Raw genomic sequence first — 22,973 nt, 5'->3', positions numbered from 1 at the left:
TCTGGGAATGTAATCAATATCATCAATCACTTTATCTGTCCTATACTGATGACACAGATCCCCCAGCTAGAAAGCTAATCCCTAACATGTCTATTGGTGGCACGACTAGAGTCTGAGTGGTTATTTTTAGACCATGTCCTGAATCGTCAGCGATGATGCCATCAGTGGCGGCTTCCCCAGCCTGTGCAGAGGCGAGTCCTGGCCTTGCCTTGGTCACAGATACAACCCCCTTGAATTGCTTTGCCCTCCTCGGCATTGCCTAATGTTAGGGAGGCTCTTGTAAAGATCACTGGTCATAAAATCAAGACACATGGGCCTGGCTCTGCCCCTGGGAGCCCTTGGGTAATCCCTTGCTCGCTCCAGGCCTCAGTTTGCCTCTGAACAAGGAGGAGGTTGTTCTAGGTGATTCCTGCCTGCCCTTCCAGCCCTTGGGTGCTCTGCTCTGTCAGGCTGTTTAGGCAACAGCCCCAGAACCCATGTGGCAGCCGGGGTTGGAAAGGCTGGTCAAGAAAGCCCACTGCAAGGAGAGGGAGAAAAAATGGAAAAGAGAGACAGCTTTGACTGCGGGGAGAAGGGGGAGGGGGAGGGGAGGGAAGGAGGAGACAGAGGAGGAGGAGGGACCGCGTGGTGGAGGGGGAGACAGACCCAGCCCAGAGCTCTGAGTGGTTTCCTGTTGCCAGGCTCTAAACCCCTCCACATTCCTGCAGACCTTCAGACTGTCCGGAGTGCACCGCCTGCCTGCTGCCTGCCTGCCACTGAGGTACGCACGACCCCTGCCCTGCCTGTCCCTTCTCCAGTCCCATAACCCCGACACCCTGGTTCACTCCTCCAGTCTGTGTATGAGGGAGGGGAAGCTGTGCTGGGAGGTCTCCGGGATCAGGGACGGGGATGTGCATCTTCTCTGGGCTCCACCTCTGCTCCCCTTACGGGCAGGGGCCACAGACTTGCTGCCTGTTGCTTTTCGGGTGAAATCAGGATCACCTGATCTCCCCTTTAGGTTTGCAGAAAATAATCTGACTGTCTTTGAGGGAGTATTTTCTGTCTCTCTTTGTCTCTCTGGTTTCAGAGGCTGCCTGCCTGGCCCCTTTGCTCCCTTTACAAATGTAGCAGCCTCCTCCTTTCTGGGGAATCCGATCTGGTCACAGCTGCAACGGGGACTGGCCAGCAGCCAGAGCCTGCTCTGCTCCCCATTCCAGGAGAAGCAACTTCCTAGACTTGGTTCTTGATCGGGACTCTGTTTTCTAAAAGGGATTTTGCAAGAATGATAAATTGAACCCTGGAAGGCTAAGGGGAAGTCTTCAACTTTAATCAGCACCTCTTGGAAGGCTCCTAGAATTCTGTCCTCTCAAGTCCCCTCCGCCAACACACCCACACACACACACACGCGCACACACGCACACAAACACACAGTGATTCCGGTGCCATTCTGCCTGAAATAGCCCTATCAGATAGTCAGTCTTGGGTTAGGCATTGTTCCCACCCCTGGCTCCCCGGGGTGTAAACAGGAACTTGCCAGCAGTAGCCCTCCGTGTCTAGATCTGAAGACCCCAGACATCTGATATGGTCCAGCCGAGGCACTGGGTCCGATGGGAGGCTGGGTGTGAGGGGGACATGCTGTAAAAAGTGGAAGGGGGAAGGCAAAACAGAGGGGGCTCCATGGCAACCTTCTCATGACTTGTTTTGAGCAGCTCAAACCCTACACAAGGCTGCTGTGTAGCCTTTTAGGGTATTAGGGCTTCTTCAGGTAAACTCCTTCCTGTCTTTGGTTCCTTGGCTGGTTGATGAGGGAACGTCCAGAGCCCTAAAGAACAGCAAAGGAAAAGGGGGCACTGGGATGAGGCATGTCTTCCAGGAAGCCCGTCTGCCCAAAAGGGAACAGACAGACACACGTTTTCCCCCAGAAAATTCTATCCTATGCAGAGCACATAGAGAAAGTATTTTCACCAGCGATTCTCTGGGGTTAAATTTCTACACACCCCAAGCATTGATGGCAGGGTGAGAAGAACATCAGAGGCAGGGTGACAGACTTAAGGCACCCCTAGATCACACACTTTCACATGTGACCTTGGGTACGTGTCTCCTCTGGACTTAGTTTCCTTGTGTGTAAAGTTAAGAGGGGTGGACTTGATGGCCTTTGGGGTGCCTGACGTCCCCTGAAACTTTCAAAGGAAGGTCTCGTAAACCAGAATCCACAGACTAGCCTTTGAATAGGCTCCAAGGTGCTTGCAAGCCCCTTAAAATTGTGTATACAGCAGTGTCTGTGTGTATGTGTGTGTGTGGGAACAGAGACAGCGGTGCACAAGAGGGTGTTCACAGCCTTCAGTCTTAAGATATTCTCCAACAGATGCCTGACCCTCCAGATAGCCAGAGGGCATGACGTAGGAGATGGAGTGGGTGGGGACTGGAAGCAAAGGTATATTTTCAAGGGGATGAAAAGCTTTGACATGGGAGTGGCTGGGGAAAGAGAGAGTTAACTTGCAGCCATCAGCTGCCACATCGACAAAGCCTGGAGCAGAGGGAGGGAGGGGTAGAAGGGGGGTGCCTGGAGAAGGAATCAACTTTTGAAACTTTCTCCAAGTCCCACCCACCCCAAGGCTCTTCTCTGCCGTGACTCACTCTAGGAGGAATGCGAGTTGCCACGGTAACCTTTTTTTCAGGGTCTCTGCCTGCTGGCTGGGAGGGGACACTAGAAACAGTCAGAACATCAGGCTCAGTCTGAAGGTCCCCTACTCTACTCTGTCCCCAAACACCAGGACTTATTGTAGGCCCTGCCCCTCTGATCTCCTGGAACCTGGGGCAACTGTGGGGCTGTGACCTGCTTCCTGGACAGGTTACTTGAAGACCTGAGTTTTCATTCCACCTCTGCCTCAAAGGTGCCATTTGACCTTGAACTATTGGCTTCTCCGTTCCGAGCCCCAGCTTCTTCCTTGGTTAAAAGGCGAGAACAGCAGTCACCTCAAAGGAATATGGTGTGGCCAAAATGGGATGAGGCACGGTGAAGCACTTTAGAAAGTGAAGCACTTTATAAAGTTTAGAAACTGTGGTCCCCTACCTATTAGAACTGACGGCATCCAAAGAGTTGATGAGATCATTTCCAACTTTTTTGTCTGGCACTTTCATCATCTTGGGGTTTGGATATAACTTCCCTTTCCTAAAAAGTGCTAAACAAAATAAACACTGTTCAAATTCTCCTGATTTGGGCATTTTCTTGAGTACTTCCCAAGAATGTTGGACCCTCCCATGTGGAAAGAGTGTTGGCCAAGGCAATGGCAGAGGAGGGTCCTAATTCACAGTGAGTGACATTGGAAAGGACTCTTCCCCTCTCTGGGCCTCCGTTTCCCAATCTGTTAAATGGGTAATCTACCCTAGATGGTCTCCAGATGCCCTTCCAGCTCTGAAGTCCTGTGAACCTAAATGCCAGGGGTGGCTTTCATTAGAAAGAGTCAGTCTATATTTTAAACACCCACTGGCCCCCTAGTTGAAAAGGAAACAAGAGAGAAGGGACTAGGGGACCTTGGGTTGCATAACAGTCCTGTTAAAATCTTTATCCATCAGTAGAGACTTGTCAACCAACAGCATGGCTGGGGTTTGCTATTCACAAGAGTAGTTTTCCTTGCTGAGAATGAGCTATAAATAGAAAAGGATGGTGGAGGAAAGGAAAGGGCTGAGGATGTGAGGTAAACAGGAGAGTGTTTGGTTTTGGACGATATTTAGATAGGTAGCTATGTGTGCAGAGACAGACAAGGACAGACACAAACCCACGAGGATGCCGAGTATATAAACACTGATTTCACCAACAGGTACCCACTGGCAACAGCTAAAAATAAATGTCTCAATACAAGAGCAGACACAGAAGGTCATGCACTCACAGAGCTCTCCCTGAACAATACCCTGACTCGCAGACAAGGTCCAGGTGTGCATCTTGATGCACAGGCAAACTCTGACCCTCATCTGTACAGGCTGAAACTGACGGGTGCCGAGTCAGGTAGACATACTCGGACTCACAGACACAGCTTCATACAGGTCCACAAGTGCCGTTTGTAGCCACGCAGAGATGTGCACAGCCAGGCCTAACTACAGGTCATGGCAGGGAGACAGACACCTGACCACCTGTTACATACGACAGACAGAAATCAAGACTCAGAAAGGGAAAATAACTCACTTAAGGTCACACAGCTAACTGATGTCTGAGCCACATTTTCAGACGTTCAGAAACATCCACGTGTTCATCTTGCCTTTTTGGTCTGTTTCATCTGATCGGTGTGGCATCCTGCCTACACGTCCCTCTATAGGAAACAAGCCCTGTGGATAATGAGTGATGAGCAGTACTCCTCTCTCCTTTGCTGGCCTGCCATGGCCTAACCCCGCCCCCGTAGCTTTGTCTGTAGGGCGGCAGGACATGGTTAAGAGGCGGCTACTCACTTGCTTCCTGCTGGCTCCCTCTCTAATCTCCTTTAAAGGACAGAAGGGCAGCCTGGAGCTGAGTTTTCAGCCAGCCCCGGAGATTAATGAAGTTACCTTTTCCCTACAGCACAGAGCCTGGGGCCTGACCCCAGTCCTGAACTCAGGGACAGCTGGGCTGTATGGGGCCAGGGCCAGTGACCAGTAATTTGACAGCACTATTAGAAAACCAGCCTCCTTCTCAACTAGGAGATGTATTAGAATTAACTCTGCCCTCACTCGTCAAGCCGTAGAGCTTGATGAAGATAGGAATGGTGATACCAGCTCTTTCAGAAACTTGGTAGTAACACATCTCATCTGGGGATCCTTCTGGGCCACCTTGTGTTAGTCATGGCCTTAGATGAAAACAAACTGATCAATGAAAACAAGCAAACAAAAAAACCCCCAAAATCAAGGTAAGCATCTGGATGTTCCTGAACATCTGGAAGTTTGGCTCAGTTACCAGCTTGCCATATGACTTCAAGTGAATTATCTTGCATCTCTGATTCTCAATTTCCCTAGCTCTAAAATCAGAAGTACGGCAAAGCGGTTTCCTATGACTTGACAACACCAATCCACTGGTAGTAGCTGCCAGAACTGTGCGCAGGAATTGAATGCCACTACGGACTTTAGAGGCCAAAGGTCATATGACTGATCAGTAATGTCTGCCACAGGCACAGGATGGGTAGGTGGAGGCATATATGCCATGGATTTGCTATCTTTGGGATGTGACAGCCTGGACACTTTGATGTTATTTCTCAGCCACTCCATTTGTGGTCACCGGATGCAGCAGTGGCCTCTAGGGGGAGCCAAGGAGGAGAGTCTGAAGCCCCACCCTGGAGCCTCTCCTGACCACCGAGAAACGTGGCATCTTAGATGTGTGTATGGAATATCAGTCAGGCTGATTCCAGTCTCAAACTCTGGGGCTATTTCTGAGTTGCCCAGAACCTCTTCAAACCTCAGCTTAAGCATCCATAACACCTTAAAAATTTCCCTTAATTTCTTCCCTTCCAGCAAAAAATGTTAGAAGTGGAAGCAGAGAATCCAGGGGCAAGTTGGGAGAGGTGTCATTCTGGAAGGCTTCTGCTGGAGTTGACTCAGAACACAAAGGCTGAAAGGAACCTTAGTGACCACCTTGCTTCAGGGTTTTCAACTCTATTCATAGGAAAACCGAGAGACATCCCAAGGTGTGCCGGGGTGTGCCAGGGGTGTGCCAGGGGTGTCCCAGGGGTGTCCCAGGGGTGTCCCAGCCTCCATCTCAACACCACTTTCACCTGGCTTTCTTTTTTTTCAATTTCAAGCTGATTTAGTAAATAGATAATAATACAGTCACATGCTTCAACAAATGCAAAAGGCTTTTAGCTGTTTTCAACTTGGACTTCTGCAGAAGTCTTCACTGAGAGAAAGGGCTCCCTGGCTTGTAGACTTTTGAACACCACTGATCTAAAACAACCTCCTAATTGTGCAGACCAGGGGCACTAGGTAGGGTGCTGGGAGTACAGAAGCCTGCTTTCATTAGCACGGTGAGCTGGGAGCCACATCGCCAAGGCTCAATCCCTGGACTCCTGACTTCCACGTCACCTCCGAGTGGCTGTGTCTGCTCCTGGGGATGTGAGAGCCAGCATGGCCACACGGGCCAAGATGGCGCCTCTCTGGCCTGGCTCGGCCCTCCTTCCGAGTCCTGGCTCCCTGGGGGGCCTGGCACATGAGCTCCTTTATTAGCCTCTAGGCTTGTTTTCCTCTCTTTGGGCTTGTTTACCAGCAATGTGTGTTTTTGGAACCCTTGTTTCCAAGCCAAACAGTGGAAGCAAGATGCCTGGTTTGCGTCAGCAGCCCAAGTGAGAGGGCAGCCTAGGGCCCAGCCTTTGTCACTGTGTCCTCTGGGAGCCAGGCTGGTGTGCCCGAGATCAAGAGCAGCAATGTCTCCTTCGTTCCACCCCAACACCTTTTCTCCCTGGGCCACAGGCAAAGAGCTGGAATTCTTGCTTTGGATTTTCGAGGGGGATGGAGATTCTGGGATCCTTGGATTTTAAGATACTCTTCCAGTGCTTACCTCTTGTATTCTCTCATGTAAATCACCCTGAGCCTTTCAAGGTAGATGTCTTATTTCCATTTTACAGATGGAGAGATGAACTGAAGCCCAGAGAGGGACAGTCACTTTCTGAAAAGTCACACAACTGCTAAGTAGCAGAGCCAGGACTTAAACCTGCATATTCTGTGTCCAGAGCCTGTGGGCTTACAGTTCTGCCATACTGCCTCTGTAAGAGTTGATAAACACTCTAATATGGTAGCCACTAGCTACCATATGACTAACATACGGCTATGCAAATTCAAATTAATTAAAATGAAATACAGTGAAAAACTCAGTCCTTCATTTGCACGTGTGCATAGGAACATTTCAAGTATTCAATAACCACATGTGGCCAGGAGCTACCATATTGAACAATGCAGATGTAGAGTATTTTTGTCATCTCAGAAAGTTCTATTATCCAACATTACTCTACAAACTCTTTGACTCAAATCAGATCTGATGATTGCATCTCAGATTCTGTGTTTCATGTTCTCCAGAGTCTATGATTCCAAGACCCACATTCTCAAATTGTATGATTCTGAGATTTCCCCCAGTTCTGATATTCAGCAAATTTTCAATATCCAGCGAGAGCCCAAAGGAGGCCCTTTATGTTCTGAAGGAGATAAACTGGGGTAGGGGGGCTGGCTGTACTTTTCCATCCCTAGGAGTCTTTCTAAAGAGGGAGAAGTGACCTCAGCTTCGGGTCCTGCTGGCAGCCAAGGACGGGTTTTCAGACATCTCCAGAGCAAATAAAGGCGAAAGGAAGGGACTTGATGTACGGAACAGGAGGCGGTGGGGTGGGAGTGAGTGGTGTCTGCATCTGATGACCACTGAGCCAAGGGAAACACACCTCCTGTTCCCCCCTGGCCCAGGCTAATTTCCTTCCCTGAACCTCAGGCCAGTTCACAGCCCAAATGGGCCCCCTTCAGGTGAGCAGCTGAGAGAGAACGGCTGCCAAGGGAAATAGCCTGCGAGCTGGAGGGCTTGCCAGGGCCTGGGTGGGGGGTGGGGCAGCCTGGGTCCTCATTCAGCCCTGACACTTGCTCCCTCGGGCTCTGGGCAGGTTTTTTTCCCTTCACTGGGCCTCAGCCTTCTCTCCTGTACTAAAGGGCAGAAAGACATACCTTGAACTCTCAGTGGGATGCTAGCTTATGGAAACACTTTGAAAAGGATAAACACAGGCAACAACACAAACTAAAGAGATACAAAGGAGGGAGTTTTCATTTAATACTGGTCCTTTATACAATGGTGTTTCTCTTTTCACGGGGCACGCCAGGCCTAGGATTGATTGGCAAGGGTATGTGCACAGCTGATAGTTTCCGGAAGCTGGGTTTTGAGCCTGTGCTCTGACCTTACTGGGCTTAACGATGCACCCCCTCCCCTTGCAGGATGCGCACTTGATCTCTTCGGCCAGTGGTGGTTTAGAGAACCTCAGAGAGGGAGCTCATGGGTACGGGGAGTCCAGCCAAGCACCCAAGAGCTGTCCAGACGCCCCCCCTTCCCTCCCATCCATCATCTGGAGGGAAAGGGTGCTGGGACTGGTGATGGAGCACTGGGCAAAACCCAAAACTTGGAAAATAACTCCTCTTCCAAGATTTTCTGTCCTTAATACTCTCCTTTTCTGCGTTTCTCCCCCTGCCCCAACCCCAGTCTCTGCTGAGCGCAATCCCTATGAGGCCCAGCCCAACTCCACAAGGAGGGAGTCTGTCAACTTGGCAGGGTCTGAATGTTGTGTGACTTCCTCCCTCTCAGCCTCAGACTCCGCATCAGGACAGTGGGACTCAGAGCCCCCCTGTGCCTGCCCGCCTGCCTGCCAGGGGGTCAGGGGCTCCAAGGAGACAGAGCTGTATGTGAGGCCTTTAGAAACCATAAAGCACTGTAAGATCTAGAATTATTTTTCTCTTCCTGCTGCAGCACCAGCTATGGGGGTGGCAGAAGGGGTCAGTGCACTGCTGAGAAAGTGCAGGTGGTGCAGCAGGACAGATGGAAGAGCTGACCAACAAACCCTTCCCTGGTCAAGGAGTGGGGGGCGGTTCCTCTGCTCAGATGCAGGACACAGGTTCTGGAGACGTCAGTCTTCCTGGCTCTCCAACCTGAAGCTTACTGCATTTCCAGTCCTAACTGGGCTGTTTCTCCAACGACATGACCTCTCTGTCATTGGAGCCCAGAGAAGGTGACTTTTTTTGTTCCAGCTACCAGTCTTCATTTTGACTCTTCACCTTCAAATCATCTCAGATATGTCCTTCACTGATGCTTTCTCTCCTGTCTCGTCCAAAGCCACAAACAGGGGTTTTGCGTGGGTCTCCCAAATGCGGAAGTAAGAAGGGAGATTTTTCCATGTCTAGGCTGGGGGCTGGGGGTGCAGGAAGGGGGACAAGCATACAACTGTGTGATGGGAGCGACATTCCCAAAACTGCCTGGAAAGGGAAGCCTGGACTCCTCTGGGAGTTAGGGTCATGATGAAGCAAAGCCAAGCTCCCAGGCTGATTTCTTTAAATTTCTGTTAGTTTTACTTCTTGTACATTCCGTGACATAGTGAGGTTTGGTGGCTATTTTAATCCAACAAAGGACCACTTTGAAACCTGCTCTTCCTCTGCCTGTTTCTGCTATCTAAATACTATAACCCAAGTGAGGATAGGGGCAGTGGGACATGATGATGTGTGCCAAGACCAGCATGTGCTGGGACGTTTTTAGGGCCCAGCCTACCACCTCAAAGGTCACCTTGTCTAATCCTCTCAGTTAATGGAAGGGGGAACCAGGTCCAGAGAGGACGAAGGGTTTAACCAATACACCAAGTTAGTATTGAGATAGAACCAGCATGCCGGGCATTTAGTTTCAAGTCAAGTGTTTCTTCCATGATGCTAGGGTACCTCCCACCAAGGTGCCTGGTCCGTTGAGGAGTCTTGGAAGGAACTAGGGATGATAAGCCTGACATGGAAGTTTGGGGGACAAACGAGGGAAGACATGGCCACTGCTCCCCTTGACTAAAAGCTGCCTAGGGGCAGAGCGAGCATGCCTGCTGTGTGTGACCACAGAAGGACGATCAGAATAGACCAGGAGAAGCTTGAGGGAGGCAAATTTAACAGTATAAGGAAGAACTTTCTAAAGCCATTTGGAAATGGAAGTTCCTTGAGTTAGAACTAGAAACAAAATGTCCCCATCACAGCTCCTCGGTCAGGGATGATACTTTGGCAGTGAGTCATCAGAGGAGATGCTGGTCCAAGATGCCTTCCAGTCACCGGACTGTTAGAATCAAGAGCTCAGCCTCTAGGGGAAGGTCTAAGCAGTGACCAGGGCAGGAGAAATCTCTAGATCTCCGCTGACATCCTTGAGCTGTGAAGGGAGAGGGCAGGTAACAGGCAGCACATGTCTAAGCGTTTGGATAGTTTCCACACAGGGTCCAGAGAAGTGTCATCTATCCTGGTGCAATGGAGGAAAATGTGGCCACCGACAAGTTTCCATGGCCACCCTCCAGGACTATCTTTCTTTGTTTAAGAATGTAGAGCGCATTGACTCAGATTAGCAAGGGGATGCTGCCTACTAACTTCTCCTGTCAGGGGTAGGAAGGAGGAGGAGGAGGGGAGGAAAAGAACCCTAGGACATCCGGGCTGGAAGGGCCCTTGCACATGATCTGGTTCAGCATCGCCCAAACTTGACTGATTAGCCAATCACCTTTGGCGACTCACCTTTTAAAAACTTAACTAAATGTGCTGAGAAAGGACATTTAATAGCATCACCATAAATGGAAAAACCTGTGCACCTCTGTCACAAATAGAAGGAAACTGTAAAACTGAACACAAAGGAGACAAAACAACTTTACTGAATTCCAGCTGGATGTAGTTTCCTGTGGAGGCTCAGAGCCAGAGACCTGCTCTCTGTTCAAAAGGGAGGTGGAGGAGGGTTAGAGAGGGGTTAAAGACAGGTTAGCACCAAACTGAGACTTCCTCATATAATCAGGACTGAAAGACAACCAAGAAGAAGCAACTTTCCCCCCTGTCTTTCACAACCGTTTAACATGTACCAGCCGAAATGTTCTTGCACAGAGCAGGAATTCAGCATCAGAAGGACCTCTCCATCACTGAGCGCTCAACCTCTCTCCCCCTACAGGGTTCCCAGCACCATGAGGGCCTGGATTTTCTTCCTCCTTTGCCTGGCCGGGAGGGCCTTGGCAGCCCCTGTAAGTACCTAAAGGTCCTATCAGCCTGGTCTTACCTCCTACCACCAGCTCAAGGGCATCCAATCTGCCAGCCCTGGATACTTGGAGGGGATGGGGACTTCCCCAGCCTGAGTTGACTGTCTTATTTTTTAAAAATATTTTTTTTCTTAAACTAACAAGCTCAGAAGAAAAATTAAATGACCATTGGGTGGAGAGTCCAGAGACAAGAGATTTCTATGTAATGTGAAGATGAACTTCTTAGCAATCAGAGCTTCCCAGAGATGGACTAGAATTGCTTTAGAAGTGACCTTATTGTCCTACGAGGAATTCTAGCAGAGGGGGAAGTACTGTTTGGGATGATGTTAGAAGGTCAAGCCACAGAGAGAGGGCTGGGTGAGTTTCTGCATCAGTGGAGGCTGTTGGGTTGCAAGCCACAGACTCCAATCTGACTAAATTAGTGGGGAAAAGGATATAGGGGTAGATTATAAAGTCAAAGGCATGGGGGAGGCCTGGGAAAGGGCAGCTCTGGGATCTGGGAGGTGAGATCTAATGGACAGTCACGGAGACGGTGCCATCTGAATGTATCTACGCTAACAGTTCTCTCATCTCGAGAGAATGTGCCAAGAAGATTGAAAAAATTCAAGGAGAGTAGATCTAGTTGAAGTTGGGTCCTGGGCCTGCTTCTTGGCTAGGGGAGTGGGAGGCACCTTGACAGACAGACAGGCCCTCCAAGGATCGCAGGCAGAGGGCCAGTCGCGGTCATACAGCACTACCCTGGAAGCGAGGACCAGAAGAGGGAGGAAGAAAAGTGAAGAGGGCAAAAAGATCAGTTTCTTTCAAACTGTGATCCCCTCACCCTCTCTTCACTAGGAGGGGTGAGGATGGTAGACTCTGGCAATCCTGAGCAGGCAGGGACATTTAGGCAAAAGATTTGGCAAGGTTAGCATTACTTTTAGAAGTAGCCCCAAGGGGAAGGGTAGAGCTCAGTGGTAGAGGGCGTGCTTAGCATCTACAAGGTCCTGGGTCCAACCCCTAATACCTCCATTAAAAAAGAAAAAGAAGAAGAAGCTCCAGCCAACCAAGCACCTCGAAGTCATATGTTATCTTGCTTCTTCCTACTCCAAGTTGATAACAAGAAGGAACTGCCAAATAATAGTAGTAGTAGTAACGTCACACTTGTGGGAAAGGTAATGACATCTTTTGAAATTCAGTGTGCACGCCCTCTGGGTCTCAGTTTCCCATCTGTAAGCTGGAGGGGAGTGGTCTGTATCAGTGGTTTTCACACTTTATGGGAGTCAAAGCAACAGAAATGCCTTTCTAAGCCAAATCCTACTAGACACCCCAGACGTGAATATATAAAGTGAGGTGCTCTGGAGCTCCACCGGGCCCCCACGTTTGGCCCCTCTTGTGCCCTCATCGCCCACGCATTGTGGTCCCCAAGGTACAGATCCCAGTTCTAGTGATCCAGGCCAAGACACTTCAGCGGTGAAGCTGGCCTTGGCCCTGACCTCTCCAAACTCCATTTTCACTTCCTAACAGCAACAGGAAGCCCTGCCCGATGAGACGGAGGTGGTGGAGGAAACCGTGGCTGAGGTGGCCGAGGTAAGTGGGTGATGACCTGGGACCCCCGGCCCCTCTCTGCCTGTATCTGCTCCTTGGGGAGACCAGACAGGTGCTAGCGGGCCGTTCGTCCCTTCCCGTGTGCACGCGCAGCACGGGTGTAATCCTGTGTACCCCCAATCCAGACACACTCCTGAATGCTCCCCAAACCTTCCATGGAAACTTACAGTTGGGAGCTCTGATTTTAAATTTTTTTAATTTTTTAAGCCATAGGACATTTTTTTCTCAGATGATCACCCATTGTCTTCCTGTATGTCAACCAGATGAAGGGGGGCTCTGGTGTTGCTGGCAGGGCTGGAGGGCTTGGCACCCCTTCAGGCCCTGACACCCCTGGTGGCCTCTGAGGCATTCCCATAGCACTCCGGGGCACTCCAAGCACAGTGGGTCCGTAAAATTAAATCTCCATTCTGGACCTGGCATTTGTGCTTTTAGTGGCTTGGGCCCAGCACAGCTTTCCAGTCTCATCTCTCACCATCCCCTTGTGGGTCCCTGAGGCTCTAGGCAAGTCCTCTCCAGCCCTGACCCCTCTCTTTCAAGTGTGGACTGGGGGACCTTTGACTCATTCTTCTCCCTCCACCCCAGGCACCTGTGGGAGCCAACCCCGTCCAGGTAGAAGTAGGAGAATTTGATGATGGCGCCGAGGAAGCCGAGGAGGAGGTGGCGGCTGAAAGTAGGTCTCTTGCCCGAGTGCTGTCACATCCAGCCTTTGCCCTCTGCCGCTTGGGCCTGTGCGGTTCCTCCCCAAGGAAACGCAGGGCGGGGTCCTCCCTACAGGCTGGGCTGTGGAGGAGAAACTGCCTGGACTTCAAGGTTGGGAATATTTTCAGGAATCTGGAAAGATCTATTTATAGCCAGGCCGCTGTGAGTGTCAGGAAGGGAAGTTCACAAGTTGGAAATGGCCTTCTCCCCTCACAGCTCTTCACTCTGAGTCCAAGTGGGGTCTCCTATTCCGGATGAAGTCCCCAGTCACACCTGGTCCCTGAGCTCCTTGAGGGTCCTGGAAGCTTTCACACTCAGGAGCTTCCTTGATTTCCGCAAAGCCATGAGGAAATAAGGCCTGGAAACCTGACACAACTCATATAAGGCTACCCATGGGGTCAGATCCAGAGCGAGAGAGATGACCTTGGGCCCCTGGCTCCACCCACCATGAGGGCATCTCCATCCCATGGGGGCATCGGACCAGGGGTTAACAGGATGGACTCCGGAGGCAAACCAGCTAAGGCTGCCGACTCCCTCTGTGACGCCCTCTGGCAACCTGCTAAGCTTTTCTGAGCCTCAGTGTCCTCCTGCCTGACATGGGGAATGGTGAAGACGCTAGACCTTCACCCCAGGAAGGTCGGAGGATTAGGAAATAAAGCGTAAGTGCCATTGGCCCAGTGCCTGGCGGAGCAGGCGTCCGACAAAGGATGTCGACAACACCCCCGATCAAGCATCAGGAGGAAAAGACTGGATGAGCTGTCATCCTGACGCACAGAGTTTTCGGTGGAGCAGGGGGCTGTCTCCTGAGTCGTGTTCCTTCCCCCTGCACACCCCCCATCCGGTGTTTACCGGACAGAGCCAGGCTCTATTGTTCAGCATGGGCCTTGGGGCCCTTTTCCGCCACAGCCACTTGAGTCCGTTTTGTTGGGCCTCACGGCTCCCCAGTCAACAGCTGACTTTCCACGTCATTCCAGAAAGTCTATCCTAGAATCCAGAAATGCCTCACTGTGATTGATTGACTGGACAGCTTAGAACACAATGCTTCCATCCTGGGGGGAGCCACCTGGCATCCAGTGCTCCTAAGTCCCAAACTGAGCCTCCAGCCCCCAGAGTGTGCCTGGCCCTGACCTCAGACTGAATCTCTGATCCCCAGACCAAGGCAGCTGCTCCCCTAAGTGCCGACTGCTGGGTTCAGCAGAGGGAAGGGAGGACGCAGGGCTGGCCAAAGCCTGAGTTAGGGCCGCAGCCGAGGATCTCCGTCCAAATCCATCTGGATTAGGATAGGGTGGACGGGCCAGTCCGGGGGGTGCTCACTGCATGCTCTTGTGCTCTACCAGACCCCTGCCAGAACCACCACTGCAAACACGGCAAGGTGTGCGAGCTGGACGAGAACAACGCCCCCATGTGTGTGTGCCAGGACCCCACCAGCTGCCCTGCCCCCATCGGCGAGTTTGAGAAGGTGAGGACTGATGGACGAGGGGCAGGGGGCTGGGGCTCTCCAAACACAGAGTGTCTGCCCAGAAAACTGGTGGCTTGGTGGTCCCATGCGGCAGCCCCTGTCTCAGAAGTCCCCTCACTAGATCTAGTCATGGCAAGAGAGTGGAGGTGAGTTAGGGGGAGGCTCCTCCTGTCACTGGATCTCTCCAGGAACCAGGAGGAGTGTATTCAGCACCAGGAGGTTCCACCTCTATGCCGGACCCAGGAGAGAACACATCAACACTGACCACTGAGAGAGGGGTTTGCTCCATGTGGAAGCAGCTTAGCAGAGCATCAGGTCCAACAATGTGGGTTCTAGGTCAGACTGAAGGTTGACATCAAACCAAACATCCATCACTTGTTAGAGTGAGATCTTAGCTATGGAAACTTTTCAAGTTTTCTCACCTCTAAAAATGGGACAGAAATAGACTTTATCTTATAGAGCTATTGGGGGGATTTGTCAGATACTGCCTGGTACTTAGTAAGTATTCGCTATGTGCTATTTTAAAAAATCTTTCAAACTTGTCCATTCTACCTCCAATAGGACTCATCCATCCATCCATCCAAGTAAATATTTATTGAGCACACATGCACGTCAACCATTGTGCTAGTGGTAATTCAGCTCAGGGCGGCGAATCTGGTACCAGCATCATTCCCACAGCCTCCCACCTGTCTTCTCCATCTTCAGTCTCTCCCCAGTACAACTTATCCTCTGGGCTCCAAATTTTAGCATCCTTGTCAACTCTTCCCTCCTCCTCACTCCTTCACCCCCTAATCCCACGGTCACCCATGCCCATCAAGTCTCCCTCTGCAGCGATATATAAGCAATAAGTATTTACAGGATATTCCCCGCAAAGCTCCCCTCCTCCTGACACAGCTATTTACTGCCATTGCCCTTGTTCAACCCACAGCATCTCTGCTCAGCCACCCCCATGTACAGAGACTTGCTAGGACGACCAACATAACTCAGCATACAGTTGTACTCACAGCTGAGACTTAAGGATACGTAGCTGGATGATGAGGGAACAAGACACATGCGGAATCTGGATGAATCCACGCATAGACGTGCTGACTCTCTCCTCGCCGCAAGGGGTCTCAGAGAATATACTCTTTCCCCAGCTACCAAGATGAGATGTAGCCACAGATGAGCAATGTTTCTGCCTGGGAAAGCCCATTACAGACTCAGCACCCAGCATTTAATTGAGGGCCAGTCACATAGGCACCCTCTGCCTAGCATGTACCCAAACGCCAGACTCCGAGCAGGAAAACAGAGGTTCAGCATAAACTGCACTGTTTGTACAAGCCGACTAGGCTCAGCGAGCCACCTGCATGGCTAGTGGGAAGTTTTTGAACAGTACAGTCTTCTGACTGCTGACTAGCCAACTTCCCAGATGCCAGTCAAGGGCCAACCTTTTAAGCAGGTCTTTCTAACGTAACAATCCCAGGCCTGCTGTATTAACTCTTTTCTGTACACCTTGCCCTTGCCCCATCCCACCTTTAATTCATCCTGTTCATACCTTCCAGGTTTGTTTGCCCATATATCAGCCCTGACTCTGCTCAGAGACCAGGAGTGGCTCTCAGCATGGGCTGAACTCAGCCCGGGAGTCCAAAGAGTGGGTTCTTGCTGTGGCCCCACCACTACCTCACTGTGTGACCCCAATCATGCTCCTTGCCTGACCCTCAGTGTCCCCATCTCTGAAATGGGCAAGGATGGCAGTAACAGTGAAGGGCCTTGGGAATGAGGGTGAGGAACTCTGTGCTTTGCCAACAGGTGTGCAGCAATGATAACAAGACCTTCGACTCTTCCTGCCACTTCTTTGCCACCAAGTGCACACTGGAGGGCACCAAGAAGGGCCACAAACTCCACCTGGACTACATTGGGCCTTGCAAGTGTGAGTCTCCCCTTGGGCCCTGCCAAGCCTCCCATCTCAGGGAGAAGGCAGTGAACTGTCAGTGATGCTGGCGCTGCCACCCCTGTGCTGTGTGATCTTGGGCAAGTCTCTTCCCCTCTCTGAGCCTCAAAGTTCCTGTCTACGAGTAGGTTCCTCTCAGCTCTGCATTCAGGACGCCTTGGGGGAAGGACTGAGCAGGTGTGGGAGCACACGATCAGGGAGGATTTCTGGAGCCTCTCACTAGCATCCAAGACAGCTCATTTCTTTTCTGTAATGATGAGGAAGTTCTTCTTTAGGGCTAACCCCAATCTTTCCTGCTTCAACACTGTAAAACAAAATGATGTTTTACCTGGGGCAAAAAAGTGTTTTAAAAATATGTGAATTTGAATGCTTTAAAACTGGGGCAAGCCTGTCAGTTCCCCTCAGGCCCTGTCACTCTATATTGTCATATCCTTGGCCCTTTTGCTCCATTACATTCCTATCTGCCTGCATAAGACATATGATTAACCACCCTCTTCTATAAACTTGGGAGCCAGGTGTTTGGGAGAAGGGACACCAGGGTGTTGTCTGGCCTTTTGTTAGTGATACCAGGTGCAGATTCAGCTGGCCCAGGTGCCTGCTTCAGTGTTGGCTGCCTCTCTGTCATGTGAAACAGCCAAGGCCACCTCTGCTCCCTCTCCAAGCCAACATCCACATGGTGCATTTGGTACATTGTGGCACCAGACGACACGGGAGAGCCACTCACCTGCCTCAGGTGTGCGGAGTGCAGAAAGGTGCAGGAGGGGAGAATCAGGTTCTCCTGGGACCAGCCCTGCACTGATGGTGTGAAATGAGAAGGCACAGGCCTGGAGAGGGAGGCGGGGGAGGAATGTTGGTAGGAATTCTTGGGCAGTGAGACTGACGTGTGCCAAGCAGCTCTTCCATCCTCTAGGGCGCATCCCTTATTCCAGCTCCTACTGCCTCCATCCCAGACGTCCTCTCCCACCCCCCAGCTGCTGGCAAAGAACTTAGTGGTCCTAACCCCAGACGGGGCTTTCCACAGGCCAAGGATGGGGGAAGGACAGACCCCTAGGCCCCCAGGCACCCACATGCCCTGGTCCTGAATGAGGCTCTGACAATGTGGCCTTAAGCAAACCCCTTCTCTCCACACTGACCTCTAATAAATCCAATAAGAGGGTGGACCTGGATGTCATCTCCAGGTCCAACATTCTGGAATTCTAAGTTCCAAAGACCAGGATGGAATCATATTGCTAGGGATGTTCTGGTGATTAAGCATTCCTGACCCTCCCACCCTCGCTCAGCGGGGCCTGTGCATAGATGCTGCTCCTCAGCCTTCCAGCTTCAAACACCTCCCAACGGTTGATACCCACATCATGGGTCCTGGCCTCTGTTTTCAGGGCCCAACACCCAGAAAAGTGCAGCAGCCATTGGAGCGAACCATTTCCCTCAGCAGATCAGATCAAGGCCAAGGGAACAGCAGACGTGCCTTTGCACGTTTCCATTTGCAGAGCATTCTTCCCCACACACAATCTCCTTTGTTCAAAAGGTGGGAAGAAATTGTGGCCCAGAGAGGCTGAGCTACGGTGCCAAGATGGCTGACTGAAGCAGGACAAGGGCACAGGGTAGGGAGAGCGGCCCGGCCAGCATGATGGCCACCAGGCAGGGAGAGTGGGGTCTGTCCTGACCACCCCTGTGTTTTGGACCCTAGACATTCCCCCTTGCCTGGACTCCGAGCTGACGGAATTCCCCCTGCGCATGCGGGACTGGCTCAAGAACGTCCTGGTCACACTGTACGAGAGGGACGAGGACAACAACCTGCTGACCGAGAAGCAGAAGCTGCGAGTAAGTGGTCTCTTTCCAGCCTGTCCCAGGGCGCCTGCCTGGCCCTGCAGTGGACACACCTTGGCCCCGGGCTGGCTCAGACCCACAGTCGCATTCCCAGATCTAAGTCCACATCCCTGCTCTGACAAATGCTTTTATCCTGGGCACCAGGGCACAGCGTCCTCCTTGCTGCCTTGGGAGGCTCACAGAGCACATTCACATCTTAAAGGCTCTAAGAAGTCCTGTACTGAAAAGACCTGCTCACTTTGTTTGGCTCAGTGTTAAACAAGAGACATAAACAACTCTATTCCTTTTTCCTTCTGAGTCTGTGGATCTTAAACTCTAATGGACATCTCAAGTGCTTGGAGTACTGATAAAATGCAGCTCCCTGGGCCCCACCTCAGGCCCGCTGAATTAGTGTCTCTGTGAAGCAAGGCCGCGGAAGCTGCATTTTAACATATGCCCCAGTCATCTCTACAGAGAGCCCTCTGAGATCACCCCGGGGCTCCACTCTTGTGGATGAGATGCTGGCTCCCATCTACGCCACTTCCTTCCCTCATTTTGAACCTTGGCCTTGGCTGGTCTTAGCCTGCCCTGTCTCCCGTCAGAGGTGGGAGAGGCCTTCACTGGCCTGGACAGTCTCCCTGGACCCTTGTCACATGGTGTCCCTGCTCCCCCAGGTGAAGAAAATCCACGAGAATGAGAAGCGCCTGGAGGCCGGAGACCACCCCGTGGAGCTGCTGGCGCGGGACTTCGAGAAGAACTACAACATGTACATCTTCCCCGTGCACTGGCAGTTCGGCCAGCTGGACCAGCACCCCATTGATGGGTAAGACCCAGGCCCTCAGGAGCACAGGGGCTGCTCTGGCCTGGCCCAGGGGAGGACAGTCGTGGGTCAGGGCTGCCAGGCGCACTAGACATGGCTGGAAGACCTCCCAGCAGACTCTGCTGCTCCCAGCCCTGGAGCCTAAGGGCTGGAGTAGGAAGGGACAGGTGTAGGAGAAGGGATGCAGAACCAGGAGGAAGAAAGCCATGAGACACTCCTCCCTGCCAGAAGAGGCAGACTGCATCAGAACTGATAACCCCTCCTTAACCCTGCGAGTGCCGGCCTTGGGTATCCATTAACGCTTAGGAAAGAGAACGACTTTGCAGGGTAGCTGGGCTGAGGTGGGGCAGCCTGCACACTCACAGTCCTTCAGCAAGACCCTGAGACTCAGCCCCAACAGGGCAACCTGGCCCCAGAAGTTCTTAAGAAGTTCACAGAGCCAGTCCTGCCCCCATGGCAAGCCCTTGGCTTGATGGCTCTCACGGCTCTTGTCAAAATGAGTTAGGAAGTGCTGTGTGACTGCCCTGCAGGACAGGCAGGGAGCTGTCAGTGAACACTTACTGAGTGACTGTGACGTGCCCAGCATGATTCTAGGCAGGGGATTTAACAACAGTCAGAACTGACACAGCCCTTGCGCCCATGGAGCTCACACTCTGGGTGATGATCTGCTTCTCACAATCAAAGGAAACAGTAAAGAAGGCTCCCACAAATTGCAGGTGGTGGCGAGCAGGGGTTGTTACCCTCACCTTCTGGCCTTTTTCTGCCGTGTGTTCTAAGAGGAGCACAGAAAGGAGGGCTCCCTGCTCTCACACTGTGCCCAGGGGGGCTCCTCTCCAGGAGGCTTACTGCGCCCTCCTGGTCCAGCCCTTGTCTGAAGCCTGACCACCCAGTCTGCAATCCTGGGGAGCTGGGGCCTCCCCAGCTCTGGGAAAATCCCTGCTGCTCCTCTCCCAGGCTCTTTCTGTGGCTGGAGCCAACTGAGTCACCCTGTGGAGGGAACATCTGGTGCTCAGGCTGAGCAAGGAAGGGCCAGGAGGGAGGCTTCCAGATGGGACTGCAAGGACTGTGTCTGGGAAAGCGCTCCAGCTGGGTCAGGAGATCCATCCTCCCCCTGTTGTCCCAGAGCTGCACGGTGACCTTGACTGAGACCCTGCCCGTCTCTGGGACTCCGTTTCTCCCAATGAAAGGGGATGGGGGCTTCCTTCAAGTTCAACCATTGTGGGATTCCTTCCATGAGTTGGGAGGAGCAGGAAGGCCTGGGGATTGGAGAGAAAATTGGACTCACATTGCAGCCCCCGGGGGAAGAGGGTTTTGAGGACAATGAATTGAAGGCTCTGGGGAACAAGGGAAAAAAATCAGACAGTGCTCTGGAGTCCAGACCAGCTGGGAGAATAGGAATGGAGGACAGTGGGAGAGAAATCAGAAGGCGCCCTCTGACACATTACATGGTGTACAAAAGATTAAAGTTCCATGAAGCTATGAGTTCCCTTTGACCCTCCCACTAATCCCAGTCCCTTCCTACGCTCCTCCCCAAAAGTCAGCACCATCATCATTTTGATCCTTCTCTTTTTAGCCTTTTTGCTGTGCATTTGTATAAGTATGTGTCTGCAAAAAACATGCCTTACTGTTTCATACCAGATTTTGACCTTCCACTCACAGAAGTGCTGAATATTTTCATTTTAAATGTCTGTGCCCCCAACTCTTGGCCAATCAGGAAACAATGAAATGCACCCAGAGACCTGTGTTATGAACCCATGGACCTCAGAACTGGAAGGGCCCTCAGACTTTATGGTCCACTCCGGCCCCTTTGATGGAGGGGGAAACTGAGGCTCAGGGTGGGGCAGTGCTGTGCCCTAAGCCCCACAGCAGATCAGCGGCGGAGCTGGGGGTAGACCAGGACCCTGGCTTCCTGTTCTGCACTGAGCATCCTTTCCTTCTGCCCTGGGAGAGGGGGGCAGGCTCGCTCCCCCTGTCTCCCCACTCGGGGGTGTGGGGCTTTCTCATGCCTCAGGCTCTCCCCACCTCATCCCCCGCAGGTACCTGTCCCACACCGAACTGGCCCCACTGCGTGCACCCCTCATCCCCATGGAGCACTGCACCACCCGCTTTTTCGAGACCTGTGACCTGGACAATGACAAGTACATCGCCCTGGATGAGTGGGCCGGCTGCTTCGGCATCAAGGAGAGTGAGTGTCTGAGCAGAGGGTCCGCCGTCCTCTCCCTCCCTCCTCTCTGCCCATCTCTGCTCTCTGTGCCTGGTTAACTCTGGGCCTCGCTTGCTCACTCAGAGATGGTGTCTTTCTCTTTTCCCTTCCTCCACTTGCTCAGTGCCTAGCACTACTTTGGGAACTCTCAGGCACCCAGGGAGGCAACGGGAAGTGTAACTTGGCAGTATGTGTAAGTGACAAGGACAAGCCAGGGACGGGGAGACCAAAGCTCTCAGGCATTGACTTCCTGGGTGACCTTGGACGGGTCACCCGGCCCCTGGTCCTGGGGATGGGTCGGATCTTCTGACCCCCTGGGAAGCACGTCTTCACCAACACTGGCCTTCAAGTCTAACTGCTCCTTCTTGCTTTGCAGAGGACATCGACAAGGACCTCGTGATCTAAACCCACGCCTCCTCCTGCAGAACCAGATTCTCTGTCTTTAACCTTCCCCCTCCTGTTTTCCCCAATGTTTAAAATGTTTGGATGGTTTGTTGTTCTGCCTGGGGACAAGGTGCTAATATAGATTTCAATGAACACATTAACGGTGCTAAACATGGAAATTTTAACCCAAGTCACGACATCCTTAGTTGCTCCTCAGCTATCACAGGCCTCTTGCTCACCCACTAACAGTCGCATTTTTCTCTTGCCATTTGCAGCTCTGCCCATTGTCTCAGGGGCACATGGGTGGATGCTTCCATCTGCTCAAGTCTGCCTTCAACACATGTTGCATCTTCAGATTTTCTACTTTTCTCTTTGAAACTAATACTCGCAGAGTCAGGCTTTGTGTTAATTTTATTTTAGGGTATTGGCTGCCAGGGGGGGTCACCCCTACGTGGCCAGAAGGTGGGCAAAGGGAAGTAACAGACACGTGACGTTGGCAAGGATGTTTCCAGGGCTAGAGGATCAGTGGTGGGGGAGCCCTGCACAACCCACCAGCCAGAACCGCAGATAACGAATCTCATTTGCCTGGGGCTGTGTTATGGAAACGTATAAGCGCTCACAAAAACCCGCCTCCTCGCCGTTTCCCCCTCCCCTTTCAGTGGCATTTCTTTTCACAGTAGGCTGTTTGTTCAAACTTTGGGGAGCCTCTGGAATCCACCTCACCTCTGGGGGGTGGACCCCCACATCCTACAGGGCTACTCCCCGACAGATGTCTCTCGGAGTTGCAGGACTGGGAGGCTGCTTCAGCCAGGAAGGCCAAAATCAAGAGTGAGGTGCAGAAAATGGCAAAATAGAAAAAGTGCAGTTGGTGAATTGGTTTTGTTTTTTTTGTTTGTTTTTTTCTCTTTTTTTCACATTTGGATGGCTGTCATGAGGGAGCTTTCCTTTGGTTTCTAGCATGTTCCTCCTTCTCCCCCCGTCCCCTCTCTTTTCCTTCTGTTAATCAAGAGAAACTTCAAAGTCATTGGGATGGTCGGATCTCACAGGCTGAGAACTCGTTCACCTCCAAGCATTTCATGAAAAAGCTGCTTCTTATTAATCATGCAAACTCTCGCCATGACGCGAGGAGTTTGACAAATCTTTCAAAATAAAAAGTACTTACTGACTTAGAAACGGCCTTCCCGAGTGATTCTGCACGTGTCTCAGTGACCTCATTTCCCCGACCCGTGGACCCGCGGACAGACATGTCCACACATGACCGCACAAGTGAGCAGCTTTGCACACTCCTGCTTCTGTACACACACGTGCACACTCACACAGGTTGATTTATACACAGGGATGGTTCCCATAAGCACAGAGTTAGCTTGCTTTTAATTTTATGACCT

The 22,973-nt window shown here is 51.8% G+C and overlaps 1 protein-coding gene across 1 annotated transcript; it reads left to right on the top strand.

Annotated features, from left to right (window-relative positions):
- The first annotated feature begins 641 nt into the window (after positions 1-641).
- SPARC (secreted protein acidic and cysteine rich) lies at positions 642-22,761 on the top strand. Its single transcript, XM_006174613.3, has 10 exons — positions 642-760; positions 10,619-10,688; positions 12,207-12,269; positions 12,870-12,957; positions 14,324-14,445; positions 16,234-16,354; positions 18,063-18,196; positions 18,856-19,004; positions 21,038-21,186; positions 21,581-22,761. The coding sequence occupies exons 2-10, from the start codon at positions 10,632-10,634 to the stop codon at positions 21,607-21,609; spliced, it is 912 nt and encodes a 303-aa protein (XP_006174675.1). The 5' UTR covers positions 642-760; positions 10,619-10,631; the 3' UTR covers positions 21,610-22,761.
- The last annotated feature ends 212 nt before the right edge of the window (positions 22,762-22,973 follow it).

Source organism: Camelus ferus, chromosome 3, assembly GCF_009834535.1.
Source record: "Camelus ferus isolate YT-003-E chromosome 3, BCGSAC_Cfer_1.0, whole genome shotgun sequence".
NCBI lineage: Eukaryota > Metazoa > Chordata > Mammalia > Artiodactyla > Camelidae > Camelus > Camelus ferus.
This window is presented reverse-complemented; position numbering and strand designations above follow the sequence as displayed.